This window comes from Pseudophryne corroboree, chromosome 4 (genome assembly GCF_028390025.1).
Source record: "Pseudophryne corroboree isolate aPseCor3 chromosome 4, aPseCor3.hap2, whole genome shotgun sequence".
Taxonomy (NCBI): Eukaryota; Metazoa; Chordata; class Amphibia; order Anura; family Myobatrachidae; genus Pseudophryne; species Pseudophryne corroboree.
The window spans coordinates 771,236,892-771,264,197 of record NC_086447.1 but is presented as its reverse complement, the minus strand read 5'-3'; the positions used below and the strand labels follow the sequence as shown (position 1 = coordinate 771,264,197).

The 27,306-nt window shown below is 46.5% G+C and overlaps 1 protein-coding gene across 6 annotated transcripts in view; it reads left to right on the top strand.

Annotated features, from left to right (window-relative positions):
- USP34 (ubiquitin specific peptidase 34) overlaps positions 1-27,306 on the top strand; it is a 438,538-nt gene that overhangs the window by 367,030 nt on the left and 44,202 nt on the right. For 4 of the 6 annotated variants that reach the window (XM_063918244.1, XM_063918240.1, XM_063918242.1 and 1 more), the window contains 11 exons: positions 7,206-7,271; positions 7,763-7,843; positions 14,281-14,366; positions 21,252-21,420; positions 21,498-21,572; positions 21,839-22,008; positions 22,894-22,942; positions 23,127-23,231; positions 24,666-24,710; positions 24,975-25,079; positions 25,196-25,343. In XM_063918244.1, the coding sequence (XP_063774314.1) occupies positions 7,206-7,271; positions 7,763-7,843; positions 14,281-14,366; positions 21,252-21,420; positions 21,498-21,572; positions 21,839-22,008; positions 22,894-22,942; positions 23,127-23,231; positions 24,666-24,710; positions 24,975-25,079; positions 25,196-25,343 (1,099 nt within the window). The remainder of the gene's footprint in view (positions 1-7,205; positions 7,272-7,762; positions 7,844-14,280; positions 14,367-21,251; positions 21,421-21,497; positions 21,573-21,838; positions 22,009-22,893; positions 22,943-23,126; positions 23,232-24,665; positions 24,711-24,974; positions 25,080-25,195; positions 25,344-27,306) is intronic. The other 2 variants (XM_063918241.1, XM_063918243.1) reach the window with 1 other exon arrangement.

Here is a 27,306-nt window from a genome sequence, read left to right as displayed (position 1 = left end):
ACCAGGCAGGGAGGAGAGCGCAGCTATGTCGTGCGGCGGCGTGTAGGACCTCAAACCAGCTGCTGGTTTGTGAGCCAATCAGCGATCACAGACCAGCAGCGGCGGCTCCTGATTGGCTGCCGGTTTGCGAGCTCTAATTGGCTCATGAACCGGACGGCTGGTTTGAGATCCTACCATCCGCTGCCGCCAGAAATAGCTGCGCTCTCCTCCCTGCCCTGACAGCTGTGAGACGCCGACGCCGTACTGAGGGGCAGCGTGTCTCACTGACACACAGCAGTGGGCTGGAACAAACGGCTTTGCGGGCCTTATACGCCCTGCGTGCCGGAGGTTCCCCACCCCTGCATTACAGGGTTATGTGAGAGCTGTGGTTAGCCTGCCACAGGCATCACACAGTGTGTATAATGGGATATTAAGAAAATCCTCCATTGCTGTATGTTGTGCTTTTTTACAGTCAGCTCTTAAAAGCATCTTTTTTAGTAGATCACTTACTTTTGATGTTTCAACCCTAACAGGTTACCTGTGCACATTTCTATTATGCAAACCTGTGTTATATTTTCTATCATTCTAGACAGCACTTCTGTTTTACATGTTCTTCACTTTACAGCTAGAAGAATGATGTTATTCTATTAATATTCCAACATGTTCAGAATGTGTGCGGTATTCTTAGTGAGCTGGAAAAGTACAGCCATAAGTAAGCAATGAGGAAAGGGAATTATTGCTTTCTATCTCTAATTTCAGTAGGCATATGTATATTTTCATGATTTCTACTAAATCAGAAGCACTTTTATAACCTATTATTATCATTGACTTGTAAGGTCTTCAATACCGGACAGTGGGGAAAGAGGACTTACAATATAGACGAAATGCAGACATGACAACAAAAGGTGTAGGGAGGGCCCTGCTGATGGGTTTTCATTGGAAGAGGGTCCAGATGAAAGGAGGAGCGAGTGTGGCTCAGAGTGGAGACTGTACCTTTAGTGAAGGTGTTATAGTGTGGGTAATATTTAATGGCTGAATTGGGTTTTCGGGGGAATGCTTAGCAACATGAAGCCTGTGGGAGAGACTGATTAAGCCACTGGTATTTGCTGATACCCAGAATTCTATTTATTTTATTTATATATATATATATATATATATATATATATAATATAAGTATTCATACAGGTATTCTTTATTAGCTTAAATGGCCACTGAGCTTGGCAGACGTGTAAAAGCACTGTGCATTTATTAGGCAGATAGGAGCAATGCCATTTATTGGGCAGATAGATGAGCTCTGGCACACCGATGTGACTCCGTACCAGGGTTGCATTGTGCTTGCCCATTTCTTTTTCATCCACTAGGGGTCACTGGAGTACTCTTGGGATATGGACGACTTCCGCAGGAACAGGGCACTGAATATTTAAATTTAGAACTCTCCACCCCTCCATATCCCAGAGTACCTCTGTTTTTTCTGTGCTCATCGGAGCAACAGGGCTGGTGTGGGGCTGCCACACTTAGTGAATATTTTTTGATTTTGATTTCAATTTTTCATTTTTATTTTTATTTTTTACAACTTAAGCACATCCCTTCCCAGTTTCTGTAAAAACGTGGGTCCGGGATAGTGCCGCTGCACGGAGCAGCGCATGGCGTGTCGGTCCTCAAAGAGAGCACCCTCACAGCCACACGCAGCTCACAAGCCTGCTGCTACAGCTGGACGGAGCTTGCAGATAGAAGCCCCGTCACAGCCATCGCTTCTGGAGTCAGGTATGCTGGGGGGACGGGGCGGTCGGCGCACGCTGCCGCCCCGCTGTGTGGGGACACTGTTCAGAGCCAGCGCCGCTGCGCCCGCACCCGCCTCTCCTAACTGGCCGCCCCGGCAACCGCTCCGATCAGCACCGCGTTCCTCCGCCGCTAAGACCCCGCCGGCCGCCGCTCTCACCTGCCGGCCGCCGCTCACATCCGCCGGCCGCTGCTGCAGGACCGCTTTCCATTACAGCACTCCCCGGCTCCCTGCACCCGATCGCGGACCCGCTCCCCGGTAACTCCCGCTCAGACAGCGGTACACGGGCCACAGGGGAGGGAGCAGAAGGGGGGGAATGATACTCTTTAGCGGAGTGCTGCAAAAAGGGGGTGACAGCATTAATGACATAGGCTGTTAAGCCTATATTAACAGGTTTGCTGCACTTGTTAAATATACCCTGCGCTGTGAGGCATGGGGGCCATTTTAACCATGCTTCCGGTCTTCCTGTTGTGATTCCAGAACGTTCCTGTCCTACATCTCTACTCCAACGGAGGCGCAGGGGTGTTAGTGGGAATTTGGGATCAGGTTTCATATAGTAGTGGCCACGTGCACTGCTCTTGGCCAGATATATATATATATATATATATATATATATATAGACACACCTTAGTACTATTTTACTGAGTCGTGCAAGTGTCTGTTTTTTGTGTATTGTATTGCATTGTCTGTCTGCATAATGAGTAAGGCACCAGCAAAACCAAAAAAAAAAAAAAAAAAGCAGTTTCCCTGCCATGTCTGTAACAATACCACATGTACAGTATGTTTAGTGGATTCAGCTACGAATACAATTTCTACTCCGGTTTCAAAACCGGTTTCATCCCCGGACCCGCCATGGGCTACACTAGCGTGTCATGGCTGGATTGCAATCAGAATTGGCCGCCGCTCGACAGGAGCTGGAAGCGGCAAGATCTGAGTCTAGGATGAGACCGCTAGAACTACCGGAGGGGTCTCAGCCTTGCCAAAAGTCCAAGTCCATTTTGGGTAGTAGGGATACATTTCATTTGTTTTGACATTGATAATCTCATCCGAGCGGTGCATCAGTCTCTGAAGTTAACGGAAACTGAGGAGCCTCTGATAAATAATGAAGTCGTCTTTGCTAAACGGCAGAGGACTCCGATGTGTTTTCCTGTTTCGGGATCTCTTAATAAGATGTTACTGGAAACGCGATTTAAGTCTAGTTACCTGTTTCCAGAGGCTGTGACAGCTACATGGGAGAATCCGCCATTGGTGGATTCGTCTGTGTCTAAACTTACTAAGAAATTAACCATACCAGTACCAACGATACTACGCTTAAAGACCCTTCAGACCGTAAAATAGAAGCTATGCTAAAATCCATGTATATAGCAGCAGGAGTGTTGCTTAGGCCTGGGTTGGTTGGCATTTGGGTTACTAAGGCGCTGATGGTATGGATAACAGAACTCAAGTCTGCCCTACATGGATCACCTTATACTTCTCGCTGATCAAATCTGGGAAGCTGCTGATTATCTATGTACAGCTTCTACTGACGTCTGACAGCTCACTTCTCGCCTTTCATCGTCGCTAGTTACAGCACGACGAGCACTCTGGCTGCGCTCTTGGCAAGCGGAGGCGGAGGTCAAAAGAGGTATAGAGGCGTTACCTTACGGTGGCGAGAAGTTGTTTGGTCCTGAATTGGACAAATGGATTGCTCAGGCCACGGGAGGTAAGTCGGTTTTCTTACCATTGCCTCCAAAGGTACCTAGACGTAAATACTCGGGCCCGGCATTCAAATCCTTTCGGCCTCAGCCCTTTCGAGCCCGTGGTAGAGGACCAGCCATGCCCGGTAGACGAGGTTGAGGGCGTGGTTTCCAACAAACCAACCCCAGTCGTCAAGGCGCTAAGGTCACCGACAAGCCAGTGGCATGACGGACTCCCAGCCCATCTTGGATCTCCAATTGTGGGAGCACGCCTTCAGACGTTCCATTTGGCGTGGTTCCAGACGTCCACAGATGGGTGGATCCGCAATTTAGTGTTTAAACTCCCGCCACTGCGGTTTTTCAAGACCGGACTGCCTGTGTCGGACGACAAGAGGGCGGTTCTGCAAATTGCCATTCAGTCCCTGCTGGAGTCAGCAGTATTGATTCCGGTCCCTGTACACCAACAAGGTCAGGGTTATTATTCCAGTCTGTTTGTAGGTACCAAAGTCGGATGGCTCGGTCAGGCCAATATTGAACTTGAAGGGCCTCAATCAGTACGTCACTTACTACAGATTCAAGATGGAATCTCTGCGGTCAGTAATTGCAGGTTGAGAGCCACAGGAATTCATGATTGCGCTGTATCTCAAGGATGCGTACTTACACATTCCGATTTGGCCACCTCATCAGAGGTTCTTGCAGTTTGCAATACGGCAAAACCATTACCAGTTTCAGGCTCTACCGTTTGGCCTCTCGTCAGCGCCTCGGGTATTCACCAAACGTCTCAGATCCCTGGTAGTGATAATAGTTCCGTACTTGGACGATCTGCTCATCAAAGCTCCGTCTCAACAGATGTTCGTCCAACATGCGTTGCTGACGTACGATGTACTAGTTCAGCACGGTTGGATTGTCAACTTCAAGAAATCACATCTGATTCCGTCTCAACGACTGCAATTCCTAGGTATGATCCTCCATGCGGTAAATCAGAGAATTTACCTACCAGGACAGAAAGTACAGATCATTCGTCATCTGGTAGGATTAGTGCTCAAGCCACGCACAGTCTCAGTACATTTGTGCATTCGCCTCTTAGGCACCATGGTGGCGGCTTTCGAAGCGCTTCAGTTCGGAAGATTTCACTCACGTCCTTTTCAACTGGATGTGCGCGCACAGTGGTCGGGCTCGCATTTGCAGATTCACCACAGGGTGCGGTTGTTGCCACGGGCCAGAGTCTCTCTACTCTGGTGGCTCAAAGTACACAATATAACCGCAGGGAAACGGTTCGGCGCCTGGAATTGGATAATTCTAACGACGGACGTGAGTCTCAGAGGTTGGGGAGCTGTAGTTCAAAATTATCAGCTCCTGGGTCTCTGGGCGGATCACGAAAGATTGCTCTCTATAAATGTCCTGGAACTCTGGGCAATTTACAATGCGCTGCGACAAGCAGTGCACATACTTAGGTCTCAGCCTGTCCAGGTGCAGTCAGACAACGCGACGGCAGTCGCGTACATCTACAAACAAGGAGGAAAGAGAAGCCGCATGGCAATGCGGGAAGTGGCTTGAATCCTCGATTTGGCCGAGCATCACCAAGTGATATTGTCGGCAGTCTTCATTCCGGGAGTGGACAACTGGGAGGCAGATTATCTCAACCGTCGGGATTTTCATCCAGGAGAATGGGCACTGAATCCAGAGGTGTTTCACATGTTGGTCCAGAGGTGGGGTTACCCTCAAGTGGACCTGATGGCATCTCGCCACAATCACCAAACGCCCCAGTATGTGTCCAGAACGCGAGATCCAAAGGCAGTGGCGGTGGATGCTCTCACAATCGCGTGGCCGCACAGCCTCGTGTATCTGGTTCCACCGTTTCCGCTGCTCCCTATGTTGCTAAAACGAATCAAAAGAGAGTCCGTCACAGTCATACTAGTGGCGCCTCATTGGCCTCGGAGAGCTTGGTTCTCGGATCTCCGCGGACTACTCGCAGACGATCCTTGGCCGCTCCCACTACGTCCGGACCGGTTACAACAGGGTCCGTTCCTTTACCCCGATTTAGCGCGGCTGCGTTTGACGGGGTGGCTGTTGAGACTGCCCTCTTAAGAAGAGAGGGTATTCCAGATTCGGTTATACCAACCATGTTACGAGCTAGGAAGCCGTTTACGGCAGCTCATTATTACAGTATTTGGCGTGCCTATATAGGTTGGTGTGAAGCTCGGAAGTTTCCGACATCATCTTTCAAGTTATTTCATCTTTTGTTATTTCTACAGACGGGGTTAGATGGAGGACTGCGTTTATCTACACTAAAAGTGCAGGTATCTGCTTTGTCAATTTACTTTCAAAGACGATTGGCTCTATTGCCGTCTGTGCACACTTTTCTGCAAAGGTGTCCTAAGAGTACAGCCTCCATTCATTCCACCTACAGCGCCATGGGACTTGAATCTGGTTTTAGATTTCTTACTGTCTTCATATTTTGAACCCTTACAACAAGTGGATATTAAGTTTCTCACTTGGAAAACAATTTTGCTCCTAGCCTTAGCTTAGGCAAGGCGTGTTTCAGATTTGGGTGCCTTGTCCTGCAAGCCACCGTGTTTGGTGTTTCATGATGACACAGCGGAACTTCGGACGAATCCCGCTTTCTTACTAATGGTAGTGTCATCTTTTCACATCAATCAACCAATAGTAGTTCCTGTGTTAACAGGAGATTCAGGAATTTTAGATGTGGTACGCGCACTGCGCGTTTATGTATCCCGAACGTCTACTGTTCGTAAGACGGATACGTTGTTTGTTCTCTATGATGCTGCCAAGATGGGTTGGCCAGCTTCTAAGCTGACCTTATCCAGATGGATAAAACTGACCATACGTCAGGCTTACCTTTATGCTCGGTTACAGCCGCCTACAGCAGTAACAGCTCATTCCACACATTCTGTGGGAACTTCATGGGCAGCTGGTCGTGGAGCTTCTACGACGCAGCTTTGCCGTGCGGCTACATGGTCTTCAGTGCACACGTTTGTGCGCTTTTAACAGTTTCATACGTTTGCGGCATCAGCATCTAGCTTTGGCCGCCTAGTGTTACAGGTGCCAAACAGCTCTCCCGCCCACGGGGGAAGCTTTGGTACGTCCCAAGAGTACTCCAGTGACCCCTAGTGGATGAAAAAGAAAATAGGATTTTGGTACTTACCAGGTAAATCCTTTTCTTTGAATCCATAGGGGGCACTGGACGCCCACCCAGAGCAGTTTTACCTGGTTTGTGGTAAGTTCAGGGGATCTTATGGTAACACACTCTCACCGACTGGTTGAAATTATCAAGTGCTGGTTATGGTGTCAACTGTTTAGTTGTCAGTAACGTTATGTGTCAACTTTATTGTTGTCCGTTATGTTATATGTAATTCTCCATTGTCAACCTCTCTAGCTCCTGTTCGGCTCAGTAAAAAACACTGAGGTACTCTGGGATATGGAGGGGTGGAGAGTTCTAAATTTAAATATTCAGTGACCTGTTCCTGCGGAAGCCGTCCATATCCCAAGAGTACTCCAGTGCCCCCTATGGATTCAAAGAAAAGGATTTACCTGGTAAGTAAAAAAAAATCCTATTTTTGTGGACTTGCATTTGTCAGTTCTCCGTGCCCAAGAGTTGCTACAAATTATCTGAAGAGAAGTGTTTCGTTTACACCGGCACATGCCATATGCTAGCACAAGTGTCAGATCGGCCCTTATGTCTTTGGAATAATATTATTTTTTGAGCTGTAAAAAATTTTTTTTTCCCCTACTGTCTTTTCTCTGTCTAGCCCACAATGCTTCAGTGGATTGAACTACTGACAAAGCAGTTTAACAACAGCCAAGCAGCTTGCGAGGTGAGATGTAAAAAGTCACTTGTGACGTATCGACAGGCTGGAAACTATTGGCACATAACTGGCTTCAGTTTACGTTGCAGATGACGGGTGCACTGAATTGAAAATAGAAATTCTTAAATCGGGATACGGTCTTTAGGTTGACAGTCATTAGGTCAACCACTATTGGTCGACATGGAAAAAGGTCGACATGAGTTTTTAAAAAAAATCTACATATATTACTTTTTTTGAACTATTTCATACTTTACGATCCACGTGGACTACGATTGGGAATAGTAACCTTGCCCGAAGCATGGCGAGCGAAGCGGTGCACTTATTGGGGTTCCCCGTCTCTTTACGAAGAAAACGACACCAAAAAAAAGTGAAAAAAACTTATGTCAGTTTAGTGACCATGTCGACTAATAGTGGTCGACCTTATGACCCAAACCCCTTAAATCAGTGATTTTATTTTCAGCCATGCTCTATCGTTCCTAAGTTTGTTCTTCTCCCTTCAGTGGTTTTTGGATCGAATGGCTGATGATGACTGGTGGCCTATGCAGATACTGATCAAGTGTCCAAATCAGATTGTTAGACAGGTGGGTCAAACATGTTTTATTAAGAATACATTTAAAAGTTTTTGTTTTTATAGTGTCAAACTGTCCGTGAAGCACTCACAAATCATTATAGCAGCCCACATAATAGCATGTACCAGCAGTGGCGGCGTGCTTCTAAAGGGGGCGTGGTCAGTCGGAGGAGGAGTGGGACCAGACCATGCAATGCAAGATTAGCGCTGAACAGTAATGTTAGTTCCGTACATTACAGGCAATAGGACTATTGTTTTTCATTGATTTAAATATACTGCATATACTATTATTGTAGACTGGGTACAAGTATACATCATGATTGTTCTTCATCCAGTCTACATTGTATGTCCCAGCACTGACATGGCACACTGGGTCATGTAGCTCCACCACAACCAGATTTATATATGCTAAATATAGAAATACTGTGGATGGATGGCGGAAACGCTTGTCTCCACTGTGTGTGTATAAGTATACATTACATCTCCATTGGTATCTATTGGGTCATCACTCTTTTATTAAAGTTTGTTGGTATCAGTGCCTCACACTATGTTCCCCTGTAGTTATTTGATTAGTTTTGTAGTTACTGTATGATTGCTCAAAACTATTTTTGACTTAAGAGGTGATAATATTTGTAAAGCTTTGGCCAGTATTCTATTAGGTGTGATCCTTTTTCGGCTGAGAAAAACGTCCTGATAGCGAAATTTTTGATCGATGGTCATTATCCCGCTATCTAATTATAGGCTGTTTCTCTATCATCCGTAAGGGATATTGGGGGAAACTAGTACGATGGGTATAGACGGGGTCCAAAGGAGCCGGTGCACTTTAAATTTCTTCAACTGGGTGTGCTGGCTCCTCCCCTCTATGCCCCCTCCCACAGGCAGTTTAGAGAAAAGTGCCCTCAGGAGAGGATGCACATCTCTGCAGCTCCAGAGAGTTTTAAAACTTTTATTATTTTCCGTATGCTGTCTGGGCAACAGCATACCTGCGCCGTGGGAGTTTGGGGGGGGGGGGGGGGGGGGGGAGAAACAGTCACCGGCCTTAAGAGGTGCAGAGCTCCTCCCCAGAGGGGTTGTTGCTCAGCGGGGCACTGCACCTTGGCTGTCAGAGCCGCAGCACGCCGCACACCCCTAACACTGCCTGAAGGTGACATCAGCGGCGAGTACAAACTGGGGTCCCGCTGGGGGGGGGGCCCCCCAGTTCAAAGTGCGGCTGACCACGGGCGCGGCGTACGGGACCCTCCCTGGCGGATCCCGCTAGGATCCTCCGTGTGTAAACTGGCACAAAAACGCTTGACTAGCACTTGATTGATGTTTTAATCTATTTAGGAGACTTTGCCAGTATAAATAATATATACAGCCTCGGCGCCACTGGAGGGACTTGGGGCGTTTTGGCGCCTTCCTCTGCTTACAGCAGCCATTACAGCACACACTCAGTGCTTCCTGCCTCACAAGACACGCTGGAAACTGGTACAGGGTGTAGCTAAGGGGGAGAGCCACTGTACACTATCCTGAGCCTATTTAGGACTACATTTGTTAGTGTTCACTGTGATTTACAGAGCTGACAGTCTCACAGGGTGTGCTGGTATTATCCCTCTCTGTGTCTCCTCTCACATACAATAGGGTAGGCTTGCATTATAACTGTCTGTGTGTATGTTTTTGTACTTACTGTGAAAATGGGTAAGCACAAGCTGTGCAGTATATGTCACACCAGATTCTCTCCATTATCTAATGACTCAGTTTCCTGTGAGCAATGCAGTCAATATTCACAAATTAGTGAAGAGGTTGGGGGAGAGGGTCCATAGCCCCACTGGTTAGGGTCTCTTAAAACTATGATGTCAGATATGTCATCCCAGCTCACCGCTAATGTGCAGAAAACTCAGCTACTGCAACAAGCTGTTGCAGATTTAGCTGCTAGGGTTGATGCACAGTCCCCCCCCTCTCTCATGCAGGTCCCCAGAAGCGTAGTTTACCTGCACTACTCTCTGATACAGATGATATACAAGATGATCGGGATGACCTGGATCCCATTAGTGGAGATCCCGATTCTACTCAGGGTATTAAACCCCTCATTTTGGCTATAAGGGAGGTGTGGAGGACGCTGCATCACAGCAGTCATTTTTCTTTGTACAAAACAAGCCCAATGTCACTTTCCCTGATTCTCCAGAGTTAGATGACTTATTCAAACAGACCTGGAAAAATCCAGACAAAAAATTCCAAGTGTCCAAAAAGTTTTTGCGCACTTTCTCGTTTGCTCCTGAAGGTAGAAAATTTTGGGAGGAACCCCCTGGGGTCGATGTCTATGACTCTCACCTGTCTAAGAAGGCGGTGCTACCTGCCCCGGGCTCCTTTACCATGAAGGATCCTGGGGATCGGAAGGTAGAGACTACCCTAAAGTCTATATACACTGCAGCCGACCGCTCATAAAGACCGGTCATTGCGTGTTGCTGTATGACCTATGCTATTCATTCTTGGGCTGTTAAAATTCAGAGGGTCTCTCGGGGGATATGCCCTTAGTTACTATGGTCACCCTACTGAAGCACATTCAGGAAACTACACGTGTCCTCTATGGTGAACATTAATGCTCGGACGTCTGCCATAGCAGTGTCGGCACGCAGGACCTTGTGGTTGTGTCAGTGGATTGCGGATGCAGAATCCAAACGTAGTGTGGAATCTGTCCCCTTTTCTGGGGAATGGCTTTTTGGGGTTGAATTGGATACCTGGATTTCCAAAGTTACGGTTGGAAAATCCACGTTTCTCCCCTCTGGGGCCCCGCCAGCAAGATGCTCCTATCCGGGGCCGTTGTCCAGTCCTTTCGGTCTCACAGATTTCGATCGAAGGCCAGAAGTGCCTCCAATGCGGCCAGAAGCACCAGAAGTAAGTCCAGAAAAACTGCCAGCACCAGTTCTCAGGAATAGTCCACCGGATCTGCTTCCACTAGGGCCTCAGCATGACGGTGCCCACTGACCCCGAGGGGATCTCGAGGTGGGAGCTCGGTGGCGTCACTTCAGCAGCGTCTGGGAGACTTCCTGCCAGGATGCCTGGGTCAGAGAGCTTGTTTCTCAGGGCTACAAGCTGGAGTTCGACTGTACTCCCCTCCCCACCACACACACACACACACACACACACACACACACACCTCCCCCCAACGGTTTTTCAAATCAAGCTTTCCAGCCTTGGAGAATATGCAAGTTACATTACAACGGGCTATCTGAAAGTTGGTCCAGTCCCCACGTCATTGTTCCAGTACCTATACCGCAATGCGGCAGGGGGTTTTACTCAAACCTGTTTGTGGTACCAAAACCGGACGGTTCGGTAAGGCTCATTTTGAATCTGAAATCCTTGAATCCGTATTTGAGGGTGTTCAAGTTCGAATTGGAATCCCTGCGAGCAGTGATTGGTGGTCTGGAGGAACAGGAATTTATGGTCTTCTTGGATATCAAGGACACCTATCTCCATATTCCGATTTGGCCGCCTCATCAGGTGTACCTGCGATTTGCCCTGCTGGATGATCACTTCCAATTCCAGGCCCTACCCTTCGGTCTGTCTACAGCCCCGAGGGTGTTCACAAAGGTGATGGCAGAGTTTATGTTCCAACTCCGGGTCCAGGGGGTCACTGTGGTCCTTTATCTGGACGATCTTCTGATAAAGGCAAGATCCATCACAATCCATCTTCTGTGAGACCACGGGTGGATCCTCCAACATACAGAAGTCCCACCTGGAGCCAGCTCAGAGGCTCCTGTTCCTGGGGATGTTGCTGGATACTGTGGCCCAGAAAGTGTTTCTACCAGAGGAAAAAGCTAAAACACTTCAGGAAATGGTCCGCATGGTGCTTCGACCTTCTCGAGTGTCCATCCATCTTTGCATAAGATTGTTGGGAAAGAGGGTCGCCTCCTACGAGGCGATCCAGTATGGGAGGTTCCATGCCAGAACGTTTCAGTTGGATCTTCCGAGCAAGTGGTCCGGATCACATCTGCACATGCACCAGATGATTCGGCTGTCACCTCAGGTCAGGATTTACCTTTTGTGGTGGCTACAGTCCTCCAATCTCCAGGAAGGCCGGAGTTTTTGGATTCAGGATTGGACCCTCCTCACGACTTATGCCAGTTTGCGAGGATGGGGAGCTGTAACCCAAGGGGCGCAGTTCCAGTGCAGGTGGTCAGCCCACGAGGCCCTCCTTCCAATCAACATTCTGGAACTTCGGGCAATCTACAATGCTCTGCTTCAAGCCTCTCCTCTGCTCAGGGATCCAAAAGCAGAGCCTGCACGCGAGAGGTGTCAAGGATACTCCTCCGGGTGGAAAGAAATGCAAGAGCTATGTCGGCAATCTTCATTACGGTGTGGACAACTGGGAGGCGTACTTCCTCAATCGTCACGATCTCCACCCGGGGGAGTGGGGGCTCCACCATCTGGTGTTCCAACAAATCATCGATCAGTGGGGTTGCCGACAAATAGACTTGATGGCTTCTCATCTCAAAAAGAAGCTTCCCTGGTATTGCTCACGGACCAGGAACCCTCAGGCGAGGGCAGTGGACGCTCTAGCGTGGCCGTACTGGCTGGTTTACCCGTTTCCTCTGATTCCATTGCTCCCAAGTGTGCTAAAGCGAAGCAGGGGTCCAGGCAATTCTGATTGCCCCCGGATTGGCCTCGGAGGGCATGGCACGTGGATCTTCTGGACATGTCCGTCGAAGACCCTTGGCCTCTAACACTAAGAAGCGATCTTCAGCAGCAAGGACCGTTCGTCTACCCGGATTTACAGCAACTTCGTTTGACGGCATGGAGGCTGAGCGGAACATCCTAGCTCACAAGGGCCTTTCCAAGAAGGTTATTGCTATCATGGTTCAGGCCAGGAAACCTGTGACGTCAAAACACGATCATCATATCTGGAGGCGATACGTCTCTTGGTGCGAGGAACGCAAGTATCCGCCTGCGGAGTTCACTTGGGACGGTTCCTACCTTTCCTGCAGGCTGGTTGTAGATAAGGGCTTACGTCTGGGTTCTATTAAGGTCCAGATTTCAGCCCTCTCCATTTTCTTCCAAAAGAAATTGGCAGTGTTGTCAGAAGTTCAGACCTTCTTGCAAGGAGTACTCCACATACAAGCACCTTTTGTGCTGCCTACGGCACCCTGGGATTTGGATGTAGTGTTGGCATTTCTACAGTCCTCCTGGTTTGAACCTCTGATGACGGTAGAAGATAAGTACCTCACGTGGAAGACGGTGATGTTACTGGCCCTGGCTTCTGCTTGACGTGTTTCAGAATTGGGAGCCTTATCGTGTAATAGTCCGTACTTGGTCTTTTACGAGGACAGAGCGGAGCTTCTGAATCAACCTATTGTGGTTCCGTCCAGTTCTGACGCGTCTGATCCTCTGGAGGCTTTGGATGCTGTGCGTGCCTTGAAGATCTATGTCAAGCGCACAGCTCGGGTCAGAAAAATTGACTCTTTGTTCGTGCTCTATGATGCGCAGAAAAAGGGTTGCCCTGCTTTAAAGCAGTCCATTGCTCATTGGATTAGGCTTACTATCCAACAACCTATGTGTCGGCAGCCTTACCTGTTCCGAAGTCTCTAAAGGCCCACTCTACTAGATCAGTTGGCTCTTCCTGGGTGGCTGCCCGTGGAGTCTCGGCCTTACAACTATGCCGAGCTGCTACCTGGTCGGGGGAAGAACACTTTTGTGAAGTTCTACAAATTTGATACCCTGGCCAAAGAGGATGCCCAGTTTGGGCAGGCGGTGCTGCAGCAGTCTCCGGACGTTCCCGCCCGTTCTGGAAGCTTTGGGACGTCCCCATTGTACTAGTTTCCCCCAATATCCCTTATGGAAGCTAGAGAAAATAGGATTTTAATACCTACCGGTAAATCCTTTTCTCGTAGTCCATAAGGGATATTGGGCGCCCGCCTTAGTGCGTGGACATTTCTGCAAGTTCATGTTCTATAGTTACCTGTTCAGCTGTTGTTGTTACCAGCCGTTGCTGGTTGTTATGCGCTTGTGGTGTGCTGGTGTGTAAATCTCACCACCCTTTGTTATCATGTTCCTTCTCTCATATATGTCCTTTCTCCTTCGGGCACATTTTTACCTATAACTGCCTGTGGGAGGGGGCATAGAGGGGAGGAGCCAGCACACCCAGTTGAAGAAATTTATTATCGGACGAAAAAGGACTCGCAGTGGGATCTGGGATAAGCTCCTGATTCCATGTGTTATGGCGGCTCTGAGGGCTGCTTATCGCAGATTATGCTTCGGGTGCCTGAGGCACTTGAGGGATAATCCCTGATAAGTGGATATCGGAGCTAATTGGATAGCCCCGGCCAAATACATTAGCTGTAGTAAATGACTGCAACTGATTGGATACTGGTCTTTATCTAACAAATGGTGTGAAATTTGATAATTTTCAATTGTTAAAAATAGTGTAAAAAAAGTTTCCGTCATTTTGTTTAATTATGATTATTTTTATAACAGATGTTCCAGCGTCTCTGTATACATGTTATTCAGAGGCTACGATCGGTACATGCTCATTTATACCTACAGCCTGGCATAGAAGATGGGTAAGATGACCAGTTAATAATCTGTGTCCTTAATTCTTACATAGCAAGTTTTTGTTTTTAACACACACAACATTAATTTTAGTGTTCGTGATAAATTAGGAGATAAAATAGGATTTTTGAACCTACATTAAATTGCTTTCTTGTAGTAACCCAATTGAGGAACATAGGAATAAAGGGCTATAGAGGTGCTAGTAGGAGCTTGGGCACTTAAAGGAAGCCTCAGTTACTTGACTAGTCCAACCCCAGAACAGAGATGAAAGAACAATATTCACATAATATTCCAGAGTTACAGTATATGAAAACAAGAGTTCAAAGAAAAAAATCATACCACATGGTGGTCACAGTGTCCCTCAATGGACTACGAGAAAAGTGTTAAACAGAAGCGCAAAAATTTTTATTTTTTAATTTTACATTTCTCTAGCATCCATAAGGGATATTGGGGAGAACTAGTACGATGGGGTTATAGATGGGGTCCAGAGGAGCCAGTGCACTTTAAATTTTTTCAACTGGGTGTGCTGGCTCCTCCCCTCTATGCCCCCTCCCGCAGGCAGTTTAGGATAAAGTGCCCTCAGGAGAGGATGCACATCTCTGCAGCTCCAGAGCGCTTTCTTCAATTTCATTTAAAACTTATTTTTTTTCGGTATGCTGTCTGTGCTACAGCATACCTGCGCCGTGGGAGTTAGGGGGAGGAAGGGGGGGGGGCGGTCATCGGCCTTATGAGGTGCAGAGCCGCTACCCCGCTGCAGGACCACCTTCCTGAGGGACTGTTTGTTTAGCGGGGCACTGCGCCTTGGCTGTCGCAGCACGCTGCACACCCCTAACGCTGCCTGAAGGTGACATCGGTGGTGAGTACACACCAGGGGTCCCCGGTTTCAAAGTGCAGCAGACCTTGGGCGCGGTGTACGCGACCCTCCCTGGGGGGTCCCGCTAAGTTCCCCCGTGTGTAAACTGGCACAAAAATGCAGAGTTGAACACTTTTGTGAGGTTTACTGTGAATTACAGAGCTGACAGCCTCACTGGGGCTGTGCAGCTCAGGGTGTGCTGAGGTCCTCTCTCTGTCTCCTCTCACATACAGTAGGGCAGGATTGCATTATTCCGGTCTGTGTGTATGTTGTGTTTACTGTGAATATGGGTAAGCACAAACTGTGCAGTATCTGTCACACCAGATTCTCTCCATTATCTTATGACTCTGTCTCCTCTGAGCAATTGTAGTCAATCGTCCCAACTTAGTGAAGAGGTTGGGGAAAAGGGTCCAGAGCCCCACTGGTTAGGGTCTCTTGAAACCATGATGTCTGATATGTCATCTCAACTCACTGCATATGTGCAGAAAACTCAGCTACTGCAACAAGCTGTGGCAGATTTATCTGCTAGGGCTGATGCATAGCCCCCCTCTCCCATGCAGGTCCCCAGAAGCGTGGTTTACCTGCACTGCTGTCTGATACAGATGATGATATACCGGATGATGGGGATCCTGATTCTGGCCAGGGTTTTGAACACCTCATTTTGGCTATAAGGAAAGTATTAAAGCTCCCCCTAGAGGACGCTGTATCACAGCAGTCATTTTTCTTTGTGCAAAATAAGCCCAATGTCACTTTCCCTGATTCTCCAGAGTTAGATGATTTATTCAAACAGGCCTGGAAAAATACAGACAAAAAATTCCAAGTATCCACAAAGTTTTTGCGCACTTTACCATTTCCTACTGAAGGTATAAAATTTTGTGAAGAACCCCCTGGCGTGGATGCCTCAGTCTCTCGCCTGTCTAAGAAGGCGGTGCTACCTACCCCAGGCTCCTTTTCCATGAAGGACCCTGGGGATCGGAAAATAGTAACTACCCTAAAGTCTATTTACACTGCGGCCGGCCTTTTACAAAGACCGATTATTGCTGGTTGCTGTATGACCAATGCTATTCATTCTTTGCCATTCAAATTCAGCAGGGTTTCTCGGGGGATATGCCCTTAGTTACTATGGTCACCCTATTGAAGCACTTTCAGGACACTACGTGGGTCCTCTGTGATTCCCTCAAGGAGATGGGGAATATTAATGCTAGAGCGTCGGCCATGGCGGTGTCTGCACACTGGGCCTTGTGGTTGTGTCAGTGGATTGCGGACGCAGAATCCAAACGTAGTGTGGAATCTCTCCCCTTTTCTGGGGAATGGATTTTTGGAGTTGAATTGGATACCTGGATTTCCAAGTCTACGGCGGGAAGATCCACGTTTCTCCCCTCTGGGGCCCCACCGGCAAGACGCTCTTATCCGGGGCAGTCTGTTCAGTCCTTTCGGTCGCACAGATTTCGCTCGAAGGCCAGAGGTGCCTCCAATGCGGTCAGAGTCACAAGAATTAAGTCCAGAATACCTGCAAGCACCAGTTCTCAGGAACAGTCCACCGGTTCTGCTTCCAGTAAGGCCTCAGCATGACTGTGCCCACCCACCCCGAGGGGATCTCGAGGTGGGAGCTCGACTGCGTCACTTCAGCCGCGTCTGGTAGAATTCCTGCCAGGATGCCTGGGTCAGAGAGCTCGTTTCTCAAGGCTACAAGCTGGAGTTCGACTGTACTCCCCCCAGCTCCTCCCCCCCCCAAAAAAAAAAATGATATTTCAAATCAAGCTTACCAGCTTTGGAGGATATTCAAGTTATGTTTCAATTGGCTATCCAAATGTTGGTTCAGTCCCACGTCATAATTCCAGTACCATCGCCGCAACGCGGCAAGGGGTTTTACTCAAACCTATACCTGGTATCGAAACCAGACTGTTAGGTGGCCCATTTTGAATCTGAAGTCTCTGAATCCATATTTGAGGGTGTTCAAGTTCAAGATGAAATTCCTGCGAGCAGTGATTACAGGTCTGGAAGACCGGGAATTTTAGTCTCCTTTGATATCAAAGACGCCTACCTCCATATTCCGATTTGTCCGCCTCATCAGGCGTACCTACGATTTGCCCTGCTGGACGATCACTTCCAGTTCCAGGCCCTACCCTTCAGTCTGTTTACAGCCCTGAGGGTATTCACAAAGGTGATGGCGGAGATGATGATACAACTCCGGGTCCAGGGGGTCAATGTGGTCCCTTACCTGGATGATCATCTGATAAAGGCAAGATCCAGAGAACTTTTGTTGCTCCATGTCGACCACATCATCCATCTTCTGTCGGACCACGGGTGGATCCTCAACTTACAGAAGTCCGACCTCGAGCCCACTCAGAGGCTCCTGTTCCTGGGGATGTTGCTGGATACTGTGGTCCAGAAGGTGTTTTTACCAGAGGAAAAAGCGAAAACACTTCAGGAAATACTCCACATGGTGCTCCGACCTTCTCGAGTGTCCATCCATCTTTGCATAAGATTGTTGGGAAAGATGGTCGCCTCCTATGAGGCTATCCAATATGGGAGATTCCATGCCAGAACGTTTCAGTTGGATCTCCTGAGCAAGTGGTCCGAATCGCATCTGCAGATGCACCGGATGATTCGGCTGTCACCTCAGGTCAGGATTTCCCTCCTGTGGTTGGCTACAGTCCTCCAGTCTCCTGAAGGGCAGGAGTTTCGGAATTCAATATTCAAAAATATGCAAGTCTGAGAGGATGGGGAGCGGTCACCCAAGGGGAGCAGTTCCAGGGCAGGTGGTCAGCCCACGAAAGCCTCCTTCTAATCAACATTCTGGAACTTCGAGCGATCTACAATGCTCTACGTCAAGCCTCTCCTCTGCCCAAGGATCTCGCAATCCAGGTGCAGTCGGACAACACCACGGCAGTGGCGTACATCAATCGACAAGGAGGGACAAAAAGCAGAGCCTGCATGCGAGAGGTGTCAAAGATACTTCTCTGGGCGGAAAGAAATGCAAGAGCTATGTCAGCAGTCTTCATTCTGGGTGTGGACAACTGGGAGGTGGATTTCCTAAATCTTCCCGATTTCCACCCGGGGGAGTGGGTGCTCCACCATCTGGTGTTCCAGCAGATCATTGACCGGTGGGGTTGCTCACTAATAGACATGATGGCTTCTCGTCTCTACAAGAAACTTCCCTGGTATTGCTCGCGGACCAGGGACCCTCAGGGGAGGGCAGTGGACGCGCTGTCGTCGCCTTGACCGTAATAGCTGGTTTACCGGTATCCTCCGATTCCTTTGCTCCCATTAGTGCTAAAGCGAATCAGGTGTCCAGGCAATTCTACTTGCCCCAGATAGGCCTCGGAGGGCGTGGTACGCGGATCTTCTGGATATGTCCGTCCAAGACCCCTGGCCTCTACCATTAAGAAGAGATCTTCTTCAGCATGGACCGTTCGTCTACCCGGACTTACAGCGTCTTCACTTGACGGCATGGAGGTTGAGCGGAACATCCTAGCTCTCAAAGGCCTTTCCAAGAAGGTTGTTGCAACCATGGTTCAGGCCAGAAAACCTGTGACGTCAAAACATTATCATATCTGGAGGCGATATGTTTCTTGGTGCGAGGAACGCATGTATCCGCCTGCTGAATTTCTCTTGGGACGTTTCCTGCAGGCTGATAAGGGCTCACGTCTGGGTTCTATTAAGGTCCAGTTTTCAGCCCTCTCCATTTTCTTCCAGAAGATATTGGCAGCATTGCCAGAAGTTCAGACCTCTTTGCAAGGGGTACTCCACATACAGCATACGGCACCCTGGGATTTGGATGTGGGGTTGAAATTTCTACAGTCCTCCTGTTTTGAACCTCTGGTGACTGTAGAAGACAAGTACCTCACGTGGAAGATGGTGATGTTACTGGCCCTGGCTTCTGCTTGCCGTGTCTCGGCATTGTGGGCCTTATCGTGTAAAAGTCCGTACTTAATCTGTCTAGGACAGAGCGAGACTTTGGAAGTTGTGCGTGCTTTTAAATCTGTCAGCCGCACAGTTCGGGCCAGAAAGATAGATTCTTTGTTCATGCTCTATGATGCGCAGAAAAAGGGTTGTCCTGCTTCAAAGCAGTCTACTGCTCGTTGGATTAGGCTTACTATTCAACAGGCAGATGTGTCGGCAGCCTTACCTGTTCCTAAGTCTCTAAAGGCCCACTCTACTAGATCAGTGGGCTCTTCCTGGGCGGCTGCCCGTGAAGTCTCAGCCCTGCAACTATGCCGAGCTGCTACCTGGTCGGGGAAGAACACTTTTGTGAAATTCTAAAAATTTGATACCGTGGCCAAAGAGGATACCCAGTTTGGGCAGGCGGTGCTGCAGCCATCTCCGCACGTTCCCGCCCGTTCTGGAAGATTTGGGACGTCCCCATCATACTTGTTCTCACCAGTATCCCTTATGGATGCTAGAGAAAATAGGATTTAATACCTACCGGTAAATCCTTTTCTCGTAGTCCATAAGGGATATTGGGCGCCCGCCTCAGTGTGTTGACTTTTCTGCAGGTTCTTATCTTGTAGTTACCTGTTCAGCTGTTGCTGTTATTGTTACCAGCCGTTGTTGGTTGTTGTATGGTTGTGGTGTGCTGGTGTGTACATCTCACCACCTTTTGTTATCCTGTTCCTTCTCTCATATATGTCCTATCTCCTTTGGGCACGTTTTTACCTGTAACTGCCTGTGGGAGGGGGCATAGAGGGGAGGAGCCAGCACACCCAGTTGAAGAAATTTAAAGTGTACTGGCTCCTGTGGACCCCGTTTTTACCCCCATCGTACTAGTTCTCCCCAATATCCCTTATGGAGTACGAGAAAAGGATTTACCGGTAGGTATTAAAATCCTATATTATTTTTTTTACATCCATTGGGGGACAGAAGAATAATGGGCAGATATCAAAGTATTCCCTGAATGAAATGGCCAACTGAAAAACTGCTCATCCAAAGGAAGACTTCAAGGATGCCAAATCGTGGAACCAATAAAGTATTGTGAATGTGTGGACAGATGATTACATAGCAGCCCAGCACAGCTGTTCCATTGAACACCCATGCCACCCCTTCCAGGGGGGCAAGGAAGAGCTCCCAATTTGGAAACCCTTTCTGCAGTGGTAATTGATTTTATAGAGGGGAAAAAAAGCCTTTAAAATGTAAACCCCACAGACTTAAAAGGCTCAAAACTGACTACTCTTAGTACAGTCAGGATTCTAGTTAGAAACTGCAGAACCTCCAGATGAATATAAGGTGGATGAACATGTATTTCTCCCAGCTAAGAGGTCTGTATGTTGGGAAGCAGACAATCCTCCCTGAAAGAGCGAAGACTTGAAAGCAATTCCTCATCTAGTTCTTTCTGTAAGAATAGGAGTAACCAAGCAAACCTCTCATTCATAGATACAGTATCAAAGAGTGCTTTCTAGTCTGAATCAGCTAGACACTATTTTGGGGCGATTCATTTGTTTCTTATGCACCCACCACTAGATGCGGCTTATCGACACCAATTCAGTTGTTCAGCGGTTTGGCTGAGATCCCTGCCGACACCAACATTTCTGCTCACTGCCTCCTAAGGTGGAAAGCTGAAATGGGCAAAAGGTGTGTTGTTTGGGCGCCCAAACAGAACTTTTCATGCTGCTGGCGCTATTTTAGTCAGCGCCTAATCGGAGCAACAATTGGATTGCTCTGATAGGCGCCTATAGTATTACATTGGCCACCCATAAAAAAAAAAAATTTGAATCACCCCTAGACTGTTAAATCTTTGCTTCAGCGTCCATGGTATTAAATGCAATTGAGCTAAATTTTAAAGAATCGTTTTGTAATGGAGGACACCAAGCCAGACCGCTTGCCATAATTATCATGTTTGTGCGTTCCATTCAGTCAGTCTGGGGCCACAAGGACCATCTTCGCATGGCCTCTAACTGAATTTTTTCCCTAGAGTAGGTGCACATTTTCATAATTTCAAGTTAATTTTGCTTTATTTTCCTAAGTAAGTTAGATATAGATGTTGTGCATATCCCTGTTGCATGTATGTAGTAATTTAGTATCCTCATGTTGATTTATTTCCCAGCTCTGATGACATGGACGGGCCTGTAGAGGACATAGGCAGCCGCTCCTGTGTTACTCGCTTTGTGAAGACTTTGCTGTCTATCATGGAGCATGGGGTGAAGCCTCACAGCAAGCATCTGACAGAGTACTTTGCCTTTCTATATGAATTTGTCAAAATGGGAGAGGAAGAGGTAATTATCTTCTTGTTCTCAGTGTATCATGCATGTTCATTAACAGTGTCTGTGCTAACTACAAACCTCTCTTTCAGAGCCAGTTTCTGCTATCGCTACAAGCCATATCAACCATGGTGCATTTTTACATGGGAACCAAAGGGCCTGAAAATGTAAGTCTTTAAATTGGTGACTTTATTTTGTGCAGTTTCCATAGAATGTCGCTATAGAATTCCATTCATTGATGAGTGAGCTATTGGCTGTTCTGTGCTATAGCTCAGCAAGACTGAAAAGTGCAGAGACTATTTAATGTGTCACTCTAATTAAAACAGCTTATTAAATATTGTGTTTAATAGTCATGTTTTGGAAACTGCAATTTTATTTATTACATCTGTTAGTTTTCTCTGATTTTCTATGTCCCTAAGAATAATTTCTTTAGTTGTACCTATTATTGCAGCCACAAGTTGAAGTACTGTCTGAGGAAGAAGAAGGCGAGGAAGAGGAGGAAGAAGATATTCTTTCTCTTGCTGAAGAAAAGTATAGACCTGCAGCCTTGGAAAAGATGATTGCTCTTATAGCTTTCCTAGTGGAACAGTCTCGTTCTGAAAGGTTGGTGATAGATTATGCCTTTAATTAATGAACTGTTGCAGTAATCCTGTAGACACCATGGTAAATATAAAGACCCTGGCTTCTACTAATAGCATGTCACATGTATGAAAGACCTGCTTGAGTAGAAACCATATCTATACATGGAATTGCAAATGTTTGCTATTTTAAACTTTTTCTTATCTCTTGTAACATGTGTGAGATTTTTATACGACACTCATAGGGCCATCTTATTGATATTAGAGGAGAAAGAATGAATATTAATCGGAATCCCTCCCATTTTGTATGCTTTATACCTCCTGTCTCTAAGAACTAATAAACTTGCATGTGTGCGGTTTATTTCACCCTTGTATTTTCAAACCTGCTTACTCACATGCAGACCGCTTAGATAATTTTTATATGTGTTGAATAAATCTGCCAAATATCAGTTTGTAAACCCAAATGTATTGTCCAATGAAAAGTCATTAAAGCCACTGATTGGAGAGACTGAGTGGCTTCCATAAACCCAGTGATAGGAAATGTATTAGCGTCTCCGTATCACATACTCAACATACAAAACGGAAGTCTATGAAGATCAGATCGGTCAGCCATTCTTCCTGTGCGCTTGGCACTTTGCTGCAGTGCTATGCTTGTATTTGATTGGTTATACATTTCTCCCATATCTGTAATCCGTTTACAGAATAACAGAACCGGTTTATGAAAAGACTTGTAATTGATAATTACTCCAAATGTTTCTTAAACATTTGCATATTTTTAATCAGTTTATTGTCTTCATTAAACAACCTGCACACTACTTGGCTGTTTCATTGCTAATCTCTTAGCATGTCCTAAATCTACAAAGAATCTTCAGTATTTGTCTATCAACTGAAATTTATTTTCCCTTTCTAGGCATCTTACTTTGTCACAGAATGACATGGCAGCATTAACAGGTGGAAAGGTAATCATTTATATCTCTTATGCATGTATTGTACTTGCAAATGTATTTTACTCAGGGGTTGTTTGCTGTATTCTTTGCAAATTATCATTCCTATTGCTGTTTTTGATGGCGTGAAGGGTGTTGTGACACAGTACCTTAAAGATGTAAATCAGTGAATCCATAATAAAATGTGTTTGCTTTTTAGGGCTTTCCTTTTCTGTTCCAACATATACGTGATGGAATTAATATCCGACAAACCTGTAATCTCATTTTCAGCCTTTGCCGATATAACAACCGCCTTGCTGAGCACGTAAGTACACAGAGCACATCAGAGTGTTAAGTGCCAGCCCGCAGAAAGTTATTTATGTAAGGTTCCAATGTATAGATAGACAGTCATTAGGTCGACCGGGTCAAAAGGTTGACACTTTGTTTTGATGCTTTTACAACTTTTTCCTCATTTACTATCCATGTCATAAACTATTATCCTTAGTGACCTTGTGGCGAGGGGCCACATTTCAACAAATTTGGTTTAAAAAAAAGTTTAAAAACACAAAAAGAACACTCTTTTGTCGACCTTTTGACCCTGTCATCCTTTTGACTGTGACCGTATGGCATCGACTTAGAGACTGCCTATCTTTTAACTGTCTAACTTCTATACCACACCCATTTATGTAATACTACCGGATGATTGAACGGTCACTCCTGGAGAACTAAATATTGGTATAATGTCTTACATTTATTAGAAATTGCATTTCTGTTTTGTGTTAATTCTGCCATGAGGCTAATGGCACACGGGTTCTCTCTCTGGGTGGGAAATCTGTGGGACAGTGATGTGACCATATGCATCAAGCTCCGGAAAGCATAAGTTTACAGAACTTGAGCCCAATTATAGGCGATGCCTATAGAAGATTATGGACTTCTCTTCATAATAGGCCCCCAAGGGACAGATCCAAAGGATCCCTCTCTGTCACCCAGTGGCTTGAGTATGCACTGGCTACAGTAGTGCCACACATTCGTATTAGGACTCCTGGGTCATAAACCCAGAAGTCAGTACTTCACCAGGACAGTTCTGCATCGGAAGAGCTGTCCCAACAGTTTAGTAATCTTGCATACCAGCATTAAACAATAAGGGTGGATGATTTGCTATCTAATTGTAACAAATGCTACAGCCTACCTCTCTCTCTCTCTCTCTCTCTAGATATAGGTGAGATGTATCGAACCTTTGAGAGAGATAATGTAAAGTTTCCGTAGCAACCAGCCAGCGTATTACTAACATTTATCTAGCACAGTCTACAAAATACTAGACAGAACTGGTTAGTTGCTGTGGGCAACCTCACCACTTTATCTGTTTGGAAGCTTATACATCTCCCCATCAGTGTTTTAGCCTTGGAACTCTGCGATTGTGCCTGAATAGTGTAACCAGTCTGTTTGCGGAGTTACTGTGACACAAGCAGCAATGTACTAAACCCTATCAGCAGTAATACACAGTTAGTGCCAGGACTACCTGCTATGGTCTGGAAAGCAGAGTAACACGTTCTTGAGCTCACGTATAGTGCTTAAAATGGATTAAATAGATGCAGAAAATGTATAATTGTAGAAAATCTTGCAGTTAATTACACGCTTTCCTCCAAAAAATTCTTATCTACAGTTTTTTTTATTACAGGAAGGTAGAACAAAATGATTTAAATTGAGAGAATATAAATCTTCCAGACTTACATCCTTTATGCTTTCTCCTTTCATTTAGATTGCATCAATGCTTTTTACATCCATTGCAAAGCTAACCCCAGAGGTATGTAACATCATTGTACATTTCAAGTTAAATTAATCCGAAGTAATTAAGTAATATTCTAAGTAGCAAATTACCAGAATTTGTCATTTTTATATAAACAGCTAGACAAATTAGATTGTATATTTTTTAATTATAGCAATACTGTAGATAAGTTAGGCAGTGGTATTATTCTCAATGTAAAAATTTTTTTATCTGTCTAATGATATAGTGAAAGTGAAATCGCTACTACTACAGATACTAAGTTCATGTTACCTTACATTACAGGCTGCCAATCCTTTCTTCAAGCTGCTGACGATGATCATGGAGTTTGCTGGTGGTCCCCCAGGAATGCCTCCTTTTGCATCTTACATTTTACAAAGAATATGGGAGGTAATCTTTTACACGCAGAAACACAATAGAGTTGGAACGGAGTGGCAGAAACATATTTAGGACCATGGCTTTTGCTATTACTTTCCTCTTACTTCCTGGTCTTGTTATTCCTTAAGGTGATTGAATACAACCCATCTCAGTGCCTCGATTGGCTGGCAGTTCAAACCCCTCGAAACAAGCTGGCACATAGCTGGGTTTTACAGAATATGGAGAACTGGGTGGAACGCTTCCTGCTGGCACACAACTACCCAAGAGTGAGAACATGTAAGCGGCATGAAGTTTGTATTGATTTATTAGCTTACAGGATTATTGCATACCATTTAGGAGGTCTGCGTTATCGTTTGTTGCTATTTATGTTAAGCTACTAAGTGATGAATTTGGAATTACATTGAGACACAGATTCTGCTCATGCTAAGGTCTCTCTCATACCCCTTTCACATCGCAATGCCGGGTCTCACCCGGTAATTGGAAACTGGTCCTTCCCGGGTGGGACCCGGGTCGGGTTGATGATCGCGGGTGGGGGCGGTTGCGGAGGCAGCGCTAGGAGATTACATAATCTCCGCGCTGCTTCTCCCTATGTAGTGAACGGGTCCCGGGACCCGTTCACACAGCACCTGACCTGGTATTTAACCCCGGGATTAAACTGCTTTATTCCCAGGTTGAAATACCGGGTCAGTCGACCCAGAAATTCGACCATGGCCCCTTTCACACCGCACACTGACCCAGCAATATACCGGGTCGATACCGGGTTATTTTTGCGGTGAAAGGAGTAGAAGTAAAAGGCCATTGTTTTTGTCCCCAATTCAAAATATTTTTCTAAATATTTATTTTTCTTAAATCCTCTAACAATTATTAGTGTACTAAGTCCCCAATCTGGGTACTTAGTCTGCGACCTGGCTAAGCTTGGCATTAGCAATAAGGGCGCTGTGTGCTGGCTCCAAAATATCTCTGTCTCTCCCTGGAAGGGTTCTTTTAACCTTTCCTGTGTGTGTGTGCTGTCGTATTTATAATGTCAGGCAAAGAGTGTGTTTCATGTACGGCAGAGTGTTCCTCTTCCCCAGGGAGCTCACTACTATGTACTCAGTATAGTGCACCTTCTCAGGCTAGTGGGGCTGAACCACCATGGCTGGATTCCATTAAAGGAATGATTTCCAAAATATCTAATAAATTGTCCCACCATGAGAAAGAGATGCAATACTTAAGACAGCCTGCTGATGGGATTATGAACAGAGACTCAGTCCCCAAACAATCGTCTCAGTCCCCTGCCATTTGTCCACAAAAGTCTGACTCTGACACTGAGGGGTCAGACATGGAGGAGGAGGAGGTGGATGCAGAAGGGGGGGATGCTGCTCTGTCACAGGGAATAGAGGCTCTTATAGAAGCTATCAGAGATGTCCTGCAAATAGTGTGAGGAATCTTATTTTAATGTAAAAAATAAATCCTCAGTAATTTTTCCTGTGTCCTCCGGAGGACAGGAAAAAATGGGAAAATGCACCGATAGTGGATGCATCAGTATCCAGGCTGTCACGGAAAATAGTGTTGCCTGTCCCTGGTGCAGCCTCCCTGAAAGACACGGCTGATCGCAAGATTGAGACTACACTCAAATCCTTGGACACGGCTGCTGGGGTGGCCCAGAGACCCACTATAGCATGTGCGTGGATTACTAAAGCCATTGCTAGATGATCAGGTAACCTAACTGAGGGGTTGGATTCCTTCTCTAGGGGGGAGATTGTTTTACTCCCGCAACATATACAGTATTGAACTTTATGGTGGAAGCCATAAAAGTAGTGGGTTTGCTTAATGCACGCACCACGGCTATGTCGGTATCAGCACGCAGGGGCTTATGGTTACGCCAGTGGACTGCGGACTTCAGGAAAGGCGTGGAAGGCCTACCCTTCACAGGAGAGGCCTTATTTGGAGACAAACTAGACAAATGGATCTCCAAATCTACTGCGGGTAAGTCTACCTATCTTCCTTCTGCAGCTCCCCCAACTAGGAAGACCTACTCAGGACCTACCCTACAGTTCTTTCGGACTGCCAAGTTTAAGGGCAAAGCCAGAGGATCTTCTACAGCCAACAGAGGCGCTAGAGGTAAACCTCGCAAAACTGGCGACTTCCGGTTCGCAGTAACAGAGCTCCAGCTCTGCTTCCACAAAGTCTTCAGCATGACGGTGGACTGCGATGCCTGGAAGACTGTCATGTGGGAGCTCGACTAAAATTCTTCAGT